General features: G+C 33.6%; 3 protein-coding genes across 3 annotated transcripts; 2 read left to right on the top strand and 1 right to left on the bottom strand.

Moving 5' to 3' along the window:
- Nucleotides 1–610: 610 nt before the first annotated feature.
- Nucleotides 611–2,401, top strand: LOC117911016 (berberine bridge enzyme-like 21). Its single transcript, XM_034825184.1, has one exon. The coding sequence runs from the start codon at nt 611–613 to the stop codon at nt 2,228–2,230; it is 1,620 nt and encodes a 539-aa protein (XP_034681075.1). The 3' UTR covers nt 2,231–2,401.
- An 8,384-nt stretch (nt 2,402–10,785) lies between these two features.
- Nucleotides 10,786–12,470, top strand: LOC117909432 (berberine bridge enzyme-like 21). The gene has a single exon (XM_034823478.1). The coding sequence runs from the start codon at nt 10,786–10,788 to the stop codon at nt 12,388–12,390; it is 1,605 nt and encodes a 534-aa protein (XP_034679369.1). The 3' UTR covers nt 12,391–12,470.
- A 3,313-nt stretch (nt 12,471–15,783) lies between these two features.
- LOC117909589 (cysteine-rich and transmembrane domain-containing protein WIH2-like) lies at nt 15,784–16,726 on the bottom strand. Its single transcript, XM_034823652.1, has 3 exons — nt 16,616–16,726; nt 16,356–16,507; nt 15,784–16,018 (listed from the first exon to the last, which is right to left on the bottom strand). Exons 1-3 carry the CDS (start codon nt 16,640–16,642, stop codon nt 15,973–15,975), a joined length of 225 nt encoding a protein of 74 aa, XP_034679543.1. The 5' UTR covers nt 16,643–16,726; the 3' UTR covers nt 15,784–15,972.
- Nucleotides 16,727–17,728: the final 1,002 nt, after the last annotated feature.

The raw sequence follows: 17,728 nt of genomic DNA, 5'->3' as shown, positions 1-17,728 counted from the left end.
AGGTACCTTTTGCCTAGGTAATGAAAAAGGAGTTTTCCCATGGCCCTTCAAAATTTTCATTGAAATTCCATTTTAAAAATCTTTTTTTTAAATTTAAGGATTATCTATAAAAATCTTTGAAATATCATAAGGATTATCTATAAATTATAAATAGGATGAATTTAGTTATGTTTTTTTTTTTTCCATAAAAAGTAATTTTTTTTAAAAAAAGGAAAAATATTTAAAATTTTACTTTTTATATTTAGATACCATGGAAAAGATAAACAAAATAATATTGCAAAAAATGTAAGAAAAAATATGAAAATAATTCTCTTATTTTTCTTAAAAAGATTATGAAAATGGAGAATCAAATAACAATAACTGTTATTTACTTTTAATGAATTTTTCTTATCTTTCTCCATTACCAAAACTTGACAAAAAGCAAAATTCACACCTTTTCATTCCATATAGAAGTAAGTGAATATGAGCTTGCCATCTGTTGAGGTCTACAAACAGACTATCAATACTAATCATACAAGTAAGTGGGTCTATCAACAGACAAAAAATATATTAAATTAAATTAAAGAAATAAAAAATAAACTCTCTTGAGGGCCACTAGAAAATTGAAGAAATGGAGATGTCAAGGTCTTCCTTTCGTCTGCTACTTCTCCTTCTTGGTTTTCTTCTTGTTTCATCATATGCAGCTTCAGATTCAGTATATGATACCTTTGTTCAATGCCTATCAAACCATTCAGCCCCATCTCACCAAGCTTCATCAATAGTCTACGCCCAAACAAATTCTTCATTCACAAATGTTCTTCGATCTTATATCCGAAACGAACGGTTCAACACATCTTCCACGCCAAAACCCTTGATCATTGTCACCCCCTCGGATGAATCCCAAGTCCAGGCTGCCATAATTTGCTCTAGAGACATTGGCATGCTGCTAAAAATCCGAAGTGGTGGCCATGACTACGATGGCCTATCTTATGTCTCTGATGTCCCATTTTTCATCCTTGATATGTTCAATCTTCGGTCCATCAACGTGAATATCACTGATGAAACTGCTTGGGTTCAAGCTGGTGCAACCCTAGGAGAACTCTACTATAGAATTTGGGAGAAAAGCAGAGTCCATGGATTTCCAGCTGGGGTTTGCCCCACTCTGGGTGTAGGCGGGCACTTGAGTGGTGGGGGCTATGGTAATATGTTGCGAAAATATGGACTCTCTATTGATCATATTGTGGATGCCCAGATAATCAATGTTAATGGCAGCATTCTCGATCGAAAGTCCATGGGAGAAGACCTCTTTTGGGCCATTAGAGGAGGTGGCGGAGCTTGCTTTGGAGTCATATTGTCATATAAGGTCAAGCTTGTCCGAGTGCCCGAAATTGTTACAGTTTTTCGGGTCGAGAAGACCCTGGCCCAAAACGCCACTGACTTGGTCTATCAGTGGCAGCACATCACTGACAAGACCGATAATGATCTTTTCATGAGGCTTCTCCTCCAACCTATCACGGTGAAGAGCGACAATGGGTCCTCCAAGACTGTTAGGGTAACCTTCATATCACTGTTTCTTGGAGACGCAACCCGTCTCATTTCAGTGATGAACAAGGATTTCCCAGAATTAGGGCTAAAGAAAGAGGACTGCAAGGAAATGAGCTGGATTGAATCAGTCCTCTACTGGGCTAATTTCGATAACGGAACATCAGTGAATGTTCTGCTAAACCGGACCCTAGAGTCAGTGAAATTCTTTAAGGCGAAGTCAGACTACGTGGAGAAACCCATATCCAAGGATGGTCTAGAAGGGCTGTGGAAGAAGATTATTGAATTAGGCAAACCAGGGATGGTGTTCAATTCATACGGAGGGCGAATGAGTGAAATCCCCGCATCTGAAACCCCCTTCCCACATCGCGCTGGGTACATATTCAAGATCCAGTACTCAGTGAATTGGCATGAAGAAGGGACTGAAGCAGACAAGAAGTATGTGAACTTGATAAGAGAGCTTTTAAGCTACATGACCCCACTTGTGTCCAAGTCCCCTAGAGGTTCATATCTCAACTATAGAGATATTGATATTGGTATTAGCCACAATGGTAAAGATAGCTACCAAGAAGGTAAGGTATATGGGGTTAAGTACTTTATGAACAATTTTGACAGGTTGGTGAAAGCGAAGACTGCTGTGGACCCTCAGAATTTTTTCAGGTATGAACAAAGCATCCCACCTCTTCCATATCAAAGGGACATTGATTGAAAGAAAGCTTTGAGTTGTGTCATTGCTTGACTAGAGAAATAAATTTGGCTCCTTATTATCGATATATATGGTTCTTGCCCTTATTAGACAATACCTCTATGTCATTGTTTCTCAAGAGCCTATATCTGTTTCTATATCCATTTGAGAAATTTTATCAAAAGAGCTCTTAATGTATACCTACCCGTGTTGAACTTTTTATCTACATACCCTTGTTAGTAGCATCTGTATTACTTTTGCTAGTAGCATCTCTATTAAAAGTGCATTTAAAAGCATTTTAATATTGTTAGAGAGAATTACTTACAACTACATCTTACCTCTAATGCATGGTTAGTTCCTTTTATGATGAAACCAATTCCTTAAGTAGTTACAAGTGATAGAAGAACTTACTCTTGAGATATACCATATATGAAAAACATACTGATGACATACAAAAGCTCCCTGCAATCTTTCTTCTTTCATATATATCTATCCTCTCCTTTCTATTCTTTCTCTTCTTTCCACATGGTATCAAAGCAGGTTCTGTCTTAGTCATGGAAATCTCTTCCATGTTCACCATGGGAGACATCTCAAGAACCACCAGTTTTTTACCTGTCTCCTTTCCCCACCCAATTTCATCCAAATTGGACAACAACAATTTTCTGGTTTGGAGGAAACAAGTATTGACAAAATTAAGAGGACACAAGCTGCAGCATTTTCTCTCCAATTACTCAGTGTTGCCCTTAAAATTTCTATCTCAAGATGATGAAACCCAACATCGCATAAACCCTGAGTTTATAGACTACGAACAACAAGATCAACTCATCATGCCTTGGATTCTTATGTCCATATCTGATGCTATTCTCACACGCATGGTGAATTGTGGTACTTCAGCCCAGATATGGAAAACTTTTGATCTGTATTTAGCCACCCAAGTACGAGCCAAAGTAACCCAATGAAAGACTTAACTGCAGAACACTAAGAAAGGAGACCTACTTGTAAATGACTACCTTGTCAAGATCAGAAATATTCTTGCCCTAGTTGGCCATAACCTTTTTGCCAAAGATCATATAGATGCAATCTTTGAAGGCCTTCCTCCAGAATATGAAACTTTTATTATCTCTGTAAGCTCAAGGATTGACTGTTGAAGAAATTGAAGCACTCCTTGCTTAAGAAAGTCGCATTGAGAAAAGCATCAAGAGTTCAGAATTTTCCTACCCTATCTTAGTCAACTTAGTCACAACCAATGGTTCTTCACACTTTAACCAAAGATCTCAGTACAAAACAAGATCTCACGAATTCTCTGGATATGGAAGACAACTTCCATGGAAACTTCTTCAATTGGGAAGAGGACAACATGGCAGAAGTTCTTGTGAAGGAAACAACAAACCTCAATGTCAACTCTGTGGGAGAAAGGGTCATGTAGTCATGCAGTGGTACTATCGATTTGATTAATCCTTCATTAGACCCTCACAATTTCAAGGGTATCGTCCTTAAGGGAACATAGCTCACCTTCCACAATTCTCCCCTGGCATCTCTTCTACATCCACATAGCTTGCAACACCAGAAATCTCACAAGACACCAATTGGTACCCAAACTCCGGAGCAACGAATCACCTTATGTCTGACCTCAACAATCTCATGACCAAAACACGATTCTTTGCATTAGATCAAGTCTTCGTGGGAAATGGTAAGGGCCTTTCTATTCACCACAGTGGACATACATCCTTTTCATCTCCATTTGTTCCTTCCAAGTCACTTGCCTCAAAAGCAGCTCCTATATGTTCCAGAAATCATCAAAACAATTGCAGACTTGAACCTTTATGGACTGCAAGAAAATTACGTGAGGAATTCATTGATGAGGTAAGAAGAAAACACACAGAAATTAAGATTTCATTGATGCCTAGAGTCCTCAATTCATCGATGTCTGGTCTTTAATTCAATATTCTCTACTATATTTCATTGGGATATCAAATTTTCCAAAATTGTTTTCACTTTTCCCAAAAAACATCAAACCATTCTCAAACACCAATGGCCGAAAACAGAGGATATACCAACATATCCATTCTTCTTCTTTATTTATATAAATTCAACATATAAAAATCAACCAAATAAGAACCCAGTTGTAATATACAAGTAAAGTTGATTGCCAATTATTTCTTACATGAGAAATCAAACATGAGAAAATAATTTTCCTTGGTATTTTTTTTTTTGCTTTCCTTAGTACTTTCCAAGAACCAAACATAGCCTTAAGATAATTGTCCTCTAAAGATTGTCTATCTGGGTTGAGGTGAATGGTTGGTGGCTACAAATAAATAGAAAACCTAGCAGACATTCTGTCCATGCCTTTGAAGGTAAGCAAGAGACAAAGGGAAACTCCCAAGTATTAATATTTTTTAAACACAAAAATTAGTAATGGGTTCCAATAAGGAGTTATGTCATCTAACAAATTATAGAAAAGCAACATAATCTCCCGAATGAATTTGAAACTTAGATGGTGAATTTCCTACAACACAAATTCAAAACTTGGATAATGATATATGAAATAGGATGTAAGAGATCAATAGACAAGGAGCTATATTCTCATCACATTGAATTGCACACAATTGTGCATCAAACCTACTGCACCGCTGCGAACTCAAACTCTTACTACTCAATTTCTGTCTACTACTATCCGAAGCAGAAACAAATGGAACATAGAGGTTCCTTCTGCGTATAGGTCTAAGGTAAGCCTATTTTGATATGGTGGTAGAAAAACACCAAACTAATAATTTTAATCTGACACAGCTTGTAAACAAAAATGAAAAATTACCACTATCTGTCGTCTTTTACTTACTTTCAGCAAGTGAATATGCAGGAAAGACTTTTGATCCCCTCACAATTTCCAACCAGAGGGTGGCATGTGTTACATGTGTCAAATATGAGAGACTAGAGATTACAGTCTCTAATGTTGGTGGTAGTTGTTGAAGGGGCCTCTATACATGTTGAAGATATAGGTAGGTTTTCTAATTTCGTAAGTGGAGAAAAATTAGAAATCACACTCTGTTACTAATTGCAGGACAATTTAGAAACAAACCAACAATATATAAAACTTATAAATTGGAATTTATTAATAGTTCAAAATGATGCATATAAAACTTACCTTGAAGCTAAATATCTGGTTCACTAGTATACACTTCTAATCTCCAAAATGAATGACCTAACATCTAAGAGGATAGGCTTCATTCTAACAACATCAGATCTTTGTTTCACTGGAGATATTGTTTTCAACAGTCAGAATATACCATTTAAAATAAATATCTCATAAGAGACTCATGAAGGTACAAAACTTGAATGACTAGAGAAAAAAAAAACCTAAAAATGGAGTTAAGATCCAGAAATATTAAAGTAATGCATTCAATTGATGCATTCTTCAGGCATTCAACTAATTTAAATGAGGCAAGCCAGTGAACCTTTTTCTACAACTCTATTATTCAATGTATTGTCATTTAATACCAAGAGCCTGTATCAGATGTTACCTATTATTGTCAGACACTGATCCATGTCATTTTCCTCTTCATACAGCTCCTAAGTTAATCAATTATAGTGAATGGGAAAAATGGACCAAATTTACATGATTATTATTATAGTAAATGATTGATATATAAAAGTTTCCACATCCATGTATATTGAAAAAATTAAGAAAGGAACTAAAGGAACATGGATTACAAAAGGAGTTGTGTGGACTAAAATCTACTAAAATAAACTGTTATTAGCTTTCAGTCAAGCTAGGCAGTAATCAGTATTGGGTAAGTTATGAGAGAGAAAAGAAAGAAAGAACGAAAACAAGAACCAATATGAACTAGCAGGTTTTAATGTCTATAGACAAACCTATATCATTTACCATAGAGAACATTTTCCATTTCTCAAATTCTTATTATTAACCACTTGGGCTTATAGGATCTACAACATGATGAAATATCTCTAATTCTTGATGATTCCTTTTCCAATTAGAATAATTAAAAAAAAAAATTGATTACATGATACTCTAAATGATAACATTTTGTAGAATATACAACAACTATGACTAAATCAAAATTCTAAGACAACATATATTATAATCAGAAAGTCTAACATTGTTTCCACTTGTAATGAACAGATATAGATCATTACTAAATTAAAGGAAAGATAATTTTGGACCAAAAAAAAAAGAAGAGGGGCTTTAATGCATTTTGAAAAAGCACCTTGTTGAAACTATATATGAAAAGAAGCCTTTGAGAGGCCAACAAGGCGTGGATTTGGCTGGTGGTGAGAAGAAAAGGAAGAGGGGAATGAGGATTGGGAAGTTCCCTTGCTGATTGAACAAATGTGTCCATCCATTTGCTATTTTCGCCTTTGTCATAGTAAAATCTTCCCAAGAGAGTGATTGTAGATTAGCCAGTAAGAAGAAAGAGGGTGTAGTTGGCCGCTCGAAGCCACCACTTGTAGTGTATGAGTTTAGGAAGATGTGGTTGATTACCACTGACTTTTGCATCACTTTGTGAGCTTCTTTCTCTGTTTTCAACTGGTTTGAAACACAAAAATAATTTAATATATTTAATCAATTCAATAGATTAGTAGGAGCAATAGAAACTAACCTACCAAATTGATATGGTTGTGTCCAAATTTAGATTCATCAACAGCATTATGAAAAAAAAAAAAAAATGTGCTGAATTAAAAACCAATTGCATGGGAACTTGAGCTGCTTCCTTAATAGTGCTGTGGGAGTCTTCTATCTAAATACCGAGTAACTAACATCTGGTTTGTAGTTGCAGTTCTTGAGTAGCCTCCATGAAGATTGAAAGAATGATATGAAAAAGCTAAAGGGAATAAATTAAATTCAAAGACAGGGAGGCTTCATCTTCAAAAAGAAGAAAAAAGCACCAAGGAAGAGGCCTACACCTAAAAGGAAAACTAAAAGGATTGCATCCAATAGGAGGTTAGCAGAGTTAAGTTATCTGAACAAAAGAAAGAAAAAAAAAAGTGGGATGCAAATAGGCATATAGGATTAACATTAAAAAAGCAGTGTCATAATGAAAATATGCATCAACTCATAAGATTTTTCAATAAAAAATTACCCGGAGAATAATTGTATGAATTAAAACTGCCAAGTCAAACTCGCTTTATTGCAACAAACAACAGATCAATCTCTTTGGCATTCAAACCAAGTAAAAGTGACACTGCTAGGTCAAAAAGTTGTGCCCTACACTGTCATCCCAAAAATCACCACTCCATTTTAGGGAACAAACAAGAAAAGCGTTGATAAAATCACTAGTGGCAGCATACAATACCTAATCACACCTGTAAAGATCCAAATTCTCATTCCTCCCAACCAACATGTTGAACACCACATATAAGAACAAAAGCAGCTACGATAACCCAACCCAAGATTATTCCCAAATGTATCTTCTCAGTGAGCAATTGAAACAATCCGAAACTCATCAACAACAAAAATGGATCCGATAAGTCAGTGTCCTTATGAAGATTCGGGTTCACACGAAAAGGGTTAAGATTCAGTACCATCTTGCTCCAGATTTGCTGGTTATTGATACCAAGCTCTCCAAGAAGCGACGACTCGTCGTTGGAGTTGGCGTCGATGCCCATGGTGTTACAGCGGAACAGTGACAGTAGAGATTTTGGGAAAGTTAGGGTTTGGGAATAAAGAAGGATGTCAGAAAGATTAAGTCTCCAATAGCTCCCCATTCGGTCCTGGACACTGGTTGATTTTGGCATCAGCATTTTGAGGGTTTGAAACGGTGGAGGGAATGTTCGGCGGGTGAGAGATCGTGAAGGGGGAGCAATATTTTAGAGAGGAATATTTATACCCAAAATTCAATGACGCTTCTGTAAAGCGCCAAGGTATGGGATTACTGCTATGACGCTTCGAATAAGTGCCATTACATACCAAATAATACCTAAACAAGCCTTGTGAAATGATGACGCTTCTAAATAAGCGTCATGGAATCTCGCATTATAATCTAAATAATGATACTTTTTAAAAACCTAATTAGCCTTAATAAAAATCAAAATTCATGGATTTTTATTCCATGTAAAAGCAAGTGAATATGAGGTTGCCATCCGTTAAGGTCCACGGCTTTATCACTGAATCAATACTAACGCAAGATACTTGGTCTATCAAGTCTATCAACTTTCTTTTTGGAGTTTTCTTCTCAAAAGCAAGGCTGATTAAAGCTTCACTTTTCCTACTTTTAATGTATAGCACATGAGTACTATTCATGATGGGTGGATGGAGAACTTTTACATCAAGAGTTCAAAAATTTTCAACCTTTTCTTAGTCAACTTAGTCACAACCAATGGTTCTTCACACTTTAACCAAAGATCTCGATATAGTAACTCAATTATGAATTAGCCTTGTCGTTATGAAGGAAATCAAAACGCATTTCAATACTCAACAAGATCTCACGAATTTTTTGGATATAGAAGACAAAACTTCCATGGAAACTTCTCTCAATCGGGAAGAGGACAACATGACAGAAGTTCTTGTGAAGGAAACAACAGATCTCAATGTCAACTATGTGGGAGAAAGGGTCATGTAGTCATGCAGTGGTACAATCAATTTGATTAATCCTTCATTAGACTCTCACAATTTCAAGGGTATCGTCCTTAAGGGAACATAGCTCACCTTCCACATTTTTCCCTTGGAATCTCTTCTCCATCCACATAGCTTGCAACACTAGAAATCTCACAAGACACCAATTGGTACCCAAACTCCAGAGCAACAAATCACCTTATGTCTAACCTCAACAATCTCATGACCAAAACACGATTCTTTACATTAGATCAAGTCTTAGGAAATGGTAAGGGCCTTTCTATTCACCACATTGGACATGCATCATTTTGATCTCCATTTGTTCCTTCCAAGTCACTTGCCTAAAAAACAACTCCTATTAGAAATCATCAAAAACCTTCTTAGTGTTTCAAAATTCGCTAATGACAATCATGTGTCTTTTGAATTTCACCCCATCTCTTGTTTTGTCAAGGATCTTGCCACCAGAGTGGTCCTCTTGCAAGGGCAGCTTAAAGTAGGGTTATATGTATTCAATAATACACAAAGGAGGCTTAAAGAATGGATTTTTGACACTAGCTACCACATCCATCTTTGGTTATCCCAAGCATTTTGCACATTTTTTTTTAATATTGACTGCTCAAATTGAAAAGAAATTCCTAAATTTCAAATACCCAAAACCATTTTCTCTAAAAATCATAAAAAAGGAATAAAAAAATATATTCTTTCTCAATTTTGGTATAGAAATCTTTTAGAATTCATAAAGATCATTCTATAATTGTTGGTTCGTTATTATATTTATTGATTTTACAATAGTAATATAGTTTCTCTTAAAAGTATTAACCTTTCGGTTTTTCACATTTTCCTATCAAATTAAAAAATAATAATAAAATTGTAACATATTAAATACTAAACCCATTTGGATATGTCTTAATATCAATAATAACAAATTTCTCTTAAAACAAGAAGAAAATCCCTAATTTGGAAATATGCCCAAAATCTGTATTTTCAATTAACGGAGAATATGTCTAAATTAGAAAAACTTATTTATAGATTGCAATAATTAATTTAAAATTAATTTGGGCTATCTTATATGGGAACTTACTCTACACATTATAAATACGATAAAGTTAATTAGGTTACTTTTTTGTTCTTAAAAAGTTTTCCTTTTAAGGAAAAAAATGTTTAAAATTTTGTTCTTTTTATTTTTATATATCATTAAATAATATGGACAAATAATACTATGAAAAATATAAGAAAAAATATTAAAATATTTCTCCTCCAATTTTTATTAAAGAAAATGAAGAAAATGGAGAATAGACTAATCCTTCTCTATTTTCTTTCAACCAAAACTTGGATCCAAAAACCTCATTAGCCTTAATAAAAATCAAAATTCATGGATTTTCATTCCATGTTAAAGCAAGTGAATATGAGGTTGTCATCTGTTGAGGTCCACAACTTTATCCACAACTTTATCACTAAACCAATACTAACGCAAGGTGGTTGGTCTATCAAGTCTATCATAGCACATGTGTACTATTCAAGACGGGTGGATGGAGAACTTTTACCACTTCTTTTTGAATTTTGGAATATGTGCAAAAAGGAAGAAAGGAATAAAGGGATAAGGATAGAAACATAAATAAAGAATGTATAAAAATTATTTATTAAAAAAGGTTATTTATTAAAAAGGATAGATTTGAAAACGAAAAATTAGTAAATTAGAGTGTATTTGAGAGTGATTTTAGAAATCATTTATAGTATTTATTACACTTAAATGATAAAAAAAATTTAAAATATTTATATAGTCAAATTATTTTATAAAAAGACAAATAAAAAGGGAAAAAAAAGTATATTTCCAATTAGAAAACTTATTTCATAAATTATTTTTTCTTTTGTCATAACATGACGCGGGAGTTATGAAATTACATGGAGTCCATTTATAAATTATATTTATATAAGGCAAATAATAATAATAAATTAAATTAAATACATAAAAAATAAAACGTCCCTTGAGGACCACAGGAAAACTGAAAAAATGGAGATGTCAAGGGCTTCCTTTGGGCTGCTGCTTCTCCTTCTTGGTTTTCTCATTATTTCATCATCTGCAACTTCAGATTCAATATATGAAAACTTTGTTCAGTGCCTATCAAAATATTCATCCCCATTTGACCAAGCTTCATCAATAGTCTATGCCCAAACAAATTCTTCATTCACAAATGTTCTTCAATCTTATATCCGAAACCAGCGATTCAACGCATTTTCCACGCCAAAACCCTTGATCATTGTCACCCCCTCGGATGAATCCCAAGTCCAGGCTGCCGTAATTTGCTCTAGACACATTGGAATACAGCTGAGAATCCGAAGCGGTGGCCACGACTACGATGGCCTATCTTATGTCTCTGATGTCCCATTTTTCATCCTTGATATGTTCAATCTTCGGTCCATCAACGTGAATGTCACTGATGAAACTGCTTGGGTTCAAGCGGGTGCAACCCTAGGAGAACTCTACTATAAAATTTGGGAGAAAAGCAGAGTACATGGATTTCCAGCCGGGGTTTGCCCTACTGTTGGTGTCGGTGGGCACTTGAGTGGTGGAGGCTATGGAAATATGATGCGAAGATATGGACTCTCTATTGATCATATTGTGGATGCCCAGATAGTCAATGTTAATGGCTACATTCTCGATCGAAAATCCATGGGAGAAGACCTCTTTTGGGCCATTAGAGGAGGTGGTGGAGCTAGCTTTGGAGTCATATTGTCATATAAGGTCAAGCTTGTCCGAGTTCCTGAAATTGTTACAGTTTTTCGGGTCGAGAAGACCTTGGCCCAAAACGCCACTGACATAGTCTATCAATGGCAGCACATCACTGACAAGATCGATAATGATCTTTTCATGAGGCTTCTCGTCCAACCTAGCACGGTGAAGAGCGACAATGGATCCGCCAAGACTGTTAGGGTAACCTTCATATCACTGTTTCTTGGAGACGCGACCCGTCTCATTTCAGTGATGAACAAGGATTTCCCAGAATTAGGGTTAAAGAAAGAGGACTGCATGGAAATGAACTGGATTGAATCAGTCCTCTACTGGGCTAATTTCGATAATGGAACATCGGTGGATGTGCTGCTTAACCGGACTTCAGACTCAGTGAAATTCTTGAAGAGGAAGTCAGACTACGTACAGAAACCCATATCCAGAGATGATCTAGAAGGGCTGTGGAAGAAGATTATTGAATTAGGCAAACCAGGGATGGTGTTCAATTCATACGGAGGGCGAATGAGTGAAATCCCCGCATCTGAAACCCCCTTCCCTCATCGTGCTGGGAACATATTCAAGATCCAGTATTCAGTGAGTTGGCAGGACGAAGGGGCTGAGGCAGACAAGGAGCACATGAACTTGATAAGAGAGCTTTATAGCTACATGACCCCACTTGTGTCCAAGACCCCTAGAGGTGCATATCTCAATTATAGAGATGTTGACATTGGTATTAGCCACAATGGTAAAGATAGCTACCAAGAAGGTAGGGTATATGGGGTCCAGTACTTTATGAACAATTTTGACAGGTTGGTGAAAGTGAAGACTGCTGTGGACCCTCAGAATTTTTTCAGGTATGAGCAAAGCATCCCACCTCTTCCATATTAAAGGGAAATTGATTCCGAGAAAGCTTTGTATGCTAGGTCATTGCTCTTGACCATAGAAATAATACTTGGTTCCTTATTATCCACAGGGTTCTTGCCCTTGTTTGAGAATAACTCTTTATCATTGTTTCTTTAGAGCCTGTACGTGTTTCTATATATAGACTAGAAACTCAATTTTAGTTTATATAAGAAATTATTTTATATTTAATCAAAATTTTATATAAAAAAAAAAAATTATTGATCTTATGAAAAATTTAATTTTAATATGGATTATCCCAAACCTGGTTTATCTTTGTTTTCTCTTTGCAAAACAAGGAGAGTCACTTTGTACAAGGAATGCTAAATCCTGAGAATTTTTTTTTCTCTGGAACGATTCCATAAATGTAACTTTGGTAAAATTAAGAATTATTTTTTATAAGAAGGAATGCTTTAATCCTAAGGAAAATCATTTTTTTTTTCATGTACAATCGTACAAACTGTAACTTCTGCAATATTTTTCTATTGCACCGTTGGCATTCGACAGAAGCTATTCAATGCATGTTTGGATTAAGGAGTCACTGAAAATTATTGTATTCTTGGTGAAAAATTAAAGAAAAGCAAAAAAAAAAACAAATAGATTTAACGTGATTCCGTAGATTGTTTACGGGAACAGGAAATAAAACTTTTACTATATGTTAAATTAGGGTTATATAAAAAAGTATTTATACTTAGATAATAAAATTTCAAAAATACCTTTGAACCGTACCACAGGAGGGGGTTACCCTCGCTCCACTCTGTCATTTACCTCTCTTTTTTCAAATGTATCTTTCCCTCGATATAAGTCATATACTACAACAATTACTTTGAATCCGAAGAGCCCCTCAATATGAATCACATACTATAACAATTACTTTGGATCTAAAGACCTTGCAAATTATCTCTTTCTTATTGATCATTTTTAAATTTTCGAAGGCTTCATTATTAATTAGAATGTAATTAGTTTGATGTAAAGCCATTTGTCTATTTATTGTAACTTATCATAATTTTAATTTCCAATTTATAAGAATATTCTTCTCAGATGCAGTGTTAACTTCTTGTTGACAGTGTTGGAAGCATAATATAGAGGTTAGTTTCTCCCCTGTTAACTTCTTATTTAGAAATTTTAAACTTGGAAGAAAAAAAAAATTTTGCCATTTTTAAAATGTGGGTTCCATTGGACGATAGTTCAGTAATACCTAATGTTGAAACTAATGAGTGGGGGTATAAGGATAGCCTCAACCAACAAGTTAGGTGCACAGCTTCATTATAAGTCTTTGTGGTTCAATTTCATTATTAATAAAATAAGAAATATTTGGTTAAAATGGATTATATAATTATCAAATTATGAATCTAACAATTTTCATATTTTTCTCTTGAAAAATAACCCATTTAGATACAAATGCACTTTATCATTATTTGCATGTAAATCTTAATAAAGAGGTTATTTTTATAAGGAAATAATGAGGACATTTTTGTCTAAATGAGGTAAAAACAAGGGAGAATTATGTTTTGGGGGTAGATGGGCCCCCAAATTAACAAAAGGTCCATGTAACTCTTCAAATTGAGCCCAAGACCCAATGAAAGTATGGAAATTGAGTTGAAGGATATCATCCTTCAGTATTTCCAAAAATGCCCTTTTTGATTTTGAGAAAAAAAATTAATATTTTTGAAAAATACTTTTATTTAATTTAATATTTTTTATTTAATTTAATATTTAAAAAAAATACTTTTATATAATTTAATATTTTTTTAAATACTTTAATTTAATTTAATATTTTTGAAAAAAAAATTATTTAATTTAATATTTTTGAAAACTACTTTTATTTAATTTAGTATTTTTTTAAAAAAAAAATTATTGAAAAAAATTATTTAACTTAATTTTATAAAATGTTTTATATGTGTTCTTAAAGGGTATATTTGTCTGTTACTATTTTATATCCTTCAACTCAATTTGAAGAGTTATATGAACCTTTTGATAATTTGGGGGCCCATCTACCCCCAAAACATAATTCTCCCTAAACAAAAAGGTGAAAAGTTAAATTTCAAAAATTGGGTTCTCAAAACCCTTTTAGTCAAATAACTCTTCTCATTTTCTTATTGGCATTTTGTGCTTTTTTTTTTTCTCCAATGTAAAGAGATGGTAAAGTTTGACACACGACACAATTCAAACCCAAAACTTTTTTTTTTTTTGCAAATTTAAGTTGAATATAATCATATTTGAATCAAATTCATCAAATTGAGTGTTATCGTATTCGAATCAAATTCATGTCAATTTATATAACTTATTTACAATTTATATACCACGAATTTGATTTGAATTAACCCATTTTACAATCATTGTAATTAACTTAACTATAATTATAAATTATTTAATTCATATTTGATTTTTTTTAAATTTACTTTTAAATACATTTACTGATTAAAAGGAATACTAGAGATGGTCAATAATAGTACTTATATCATAAAAAAATGATACATTAATGGTCAAAGGTAGTACATTTAACAAAAAAATGTATGAAATACTAATTATTATTTTTATAATACTTAAAATTTATATTTTATAAACTTATTAGTTTTTTCATATGCTTAACATAAAAGATGAAAATGTCACATTCTTTTATTTTGGAAATAGAAATCAAACCAATGACTCAAATCAGAAAATTCTTGAAAACCATTTAACTATAAATAACCAATATCGTTGTAAGAAAGGAAATAAGGCAAATATGTGGGGGCATTACAAAAGGAGAACCAGTTTCAAGCTTCCACTTAATGGTTTGCGCGCAATTTCATATAGGAATGATAATGAGACGAGTTTTTTCGAGTACTCGCCCCCCACCCCACCCCTAATGGGATGGGGTTCAATTTTAATAAACGGGTTTGAAAATTTTTTTAAAACTCGAAGTAGATTGGAATATTACCTCATCCCACTCAGATTATATATAAAATTAATTTAATTTAATTTTTATTTTACTATTTTTAATATATAGATAATAAAAAAATATTTTTAATAAAATAAGTTATAAAAAATATAATAGTTTAATTATTTATAAAATATATTTATTTTAATGTAATTGCAAAATTTAAAAATAATTAAAAAAATTTAAATAGGGCGGGACGAAAAGGGACGGATATGAGAATTTATTATACCCGCTTGTCCTATTTAGTTTTTTAAATAAGATGGAGATGAGAATCATTTTAAATAAATGAGACGGGATTGGGATGGAGACAACCCATCCCAAACCAGCCCCATTGGCATCCTAATCTCAAGGCCCTTTTTTTTTTTTCTCTCTCTCTCTCTCTCTTACTTCCCTCGTGAACCAATGAAAACTACTAATCAAGTACTCTAAAAATGAATCAAATAAATTTTGTAAGACAAATCAATCAAATGCTAAACAAATAACAATAATAACACTAACATCAAATACAGAAAATACAAGAGTGAGGAATCAATCAACTAATCCCGTCACCCTATGATAATAATCCAAAATCTACAATGATCAAAAGGGAAGAATGATGAACACAAATATATGTATACGCCTATGTATAGAAGCACTCTCTCTCAATATCCTCAGAAGCAAGCATCCAAGACACAGCAGCAACACAAGGCAGCACAACTGCACATCAGAAATCAAATTCATTACTCTCCATGAATCCACTCATATTTCAAAAATATCGAAGATATAGATTTTTATATCTGCTTAACCAATTCAAAGTAATACATCCCAAAAATAAATATATAGATTTTTTTTTTCTTTTTCTAATATCAAGCATTAAGCAATTTTATAAAAGGACCCAAGTTCGTATATAACCATATGTTTAGAAAGATAAGAATTATAGTTGGGTTTTTTTTATGTTTAGTTTGAAAAGTTTAGACAAGTATGGTTCTGCCCTTTCAAAGCAACAAGCTGAATATCAGAGAGAAATATATAGAGGTTTCCAGTTTCCACATACCATCCTTTCCAGAAGCCCTCACCCCTGGACTTGGTTTCAACTGGAGGAGGATTTTGGGGGTTGGGAGCATCTTTCATGGGGTAGCCAGCTGGGGGTGGAGCTACATATGGTCCTGATGATGGGTATGCTGTGGATGGTGGTGGAGGATACACTTCTGCAACAACATTCATATATATGTTATTATCATCATCACTTCCTAGCCTTTCCCCTCCATTTCCCTTCAATCTAAAACTGGGAAAAAAAAGAAGAAAAAAATACACTTCTGGAGCCTGGTGTGAGTGACTCATGTTTTTCAATGGAAGAAGACACGACGAGATCAGCGAATATGAAGAATTAAGCTTGGAAAGGTGATAATGAAGAGACTGTCTACTGGGTTATGGGTTTACAACTCTCTCTATATATAGTATATACAACCAAAGAAAGACGGTGCAGCAGCAGCGGGCAAGGGCGGCGACACCGCGTGGGAAACAAGTAGTTGTTTACACGCAACACGAAACGACACCGTTCCTTTTTTTGGTGCTCGGCACGTGGCGCATACGCGTGGTAGGTAGCCGCTTCTAGGCTGCAAGCTCTCTCCCTACGACACGTGGCTAAATTTTATTTTATTTTATTTTATTTCTGCTGCTTTACTTTACAGTAATAAAATATTTCAAAGGCTTTCAAATTCAACGTTGTGGGTCATAATTCATGAATCACCCACTCCGTTGAACACGACATTTGAAGGCGGCAGGCCTGAGGTTGCCGATAAGATCAAATAAGGTCAGAACTTCATCATCTTACCACGTGGAGGGTCAAAAATCTTATTTATATTATAAAAATAAAAATAAAATTAAAATTCACCTACATTTTTACTTATTTTTATATAAATTTTAAATAATAATTTTTTATTTCATCATAATAGAATTTATGCTAAATTATTAATTTAATTCTAATTTTAAATAAAAATTGGTATTTTTAAACTTTTATAGTAAGATAAATATTTTTCTTTACATGCTTATGTTACATTATTATGTGTTATATAATTTATTTATTTATTGCAAAATCCATATATATCTATATATATAATAATTCAAAAAATTAGGTGAATGAATTTGATAGATGGATATTGATGAAGATTGCCAAAGAAAAAATAGATCCAAGTTTTGAAAATAGGCATTTGTCACGTCAAGTGGAATAAACTACTCAAGATGGATATTATGGATTATTGACAAATATTAAATGTTGTGATAAAAGTTTGATTATTCTATGGATCGACAACTCAAATTTGTAAACGATTACATATAAAGAATTGAATTATTTGATTTTTTTTTTTTTTTTTTTAAAACAATCCTCCTCCAAAGTATACTAATAATAATATGGAATCGAAGATGACT

The sequence above is a fragment of the Vitis riparia genome, chromosome 3 (genome assembly GCF_004353265.1).
Source record: "Vitis riparia cultivar Riparia Gloire de Montpellier isolate 1030 chromosome 3, EGFV_Vit.rip_1.0, whole genome shotgun sequence".
Classification (NCBI taxonomy): Eukaryota; Viridiplantae; Streptophyta; class Magnoliopsida; order Vitales; family Vitaceae; genus Vitis; species Vitis riparia.
Note: the sequence above shows the minus strand (reverse complement) of the source record. Positions and strands in the feature narration are given on the sequence as shown.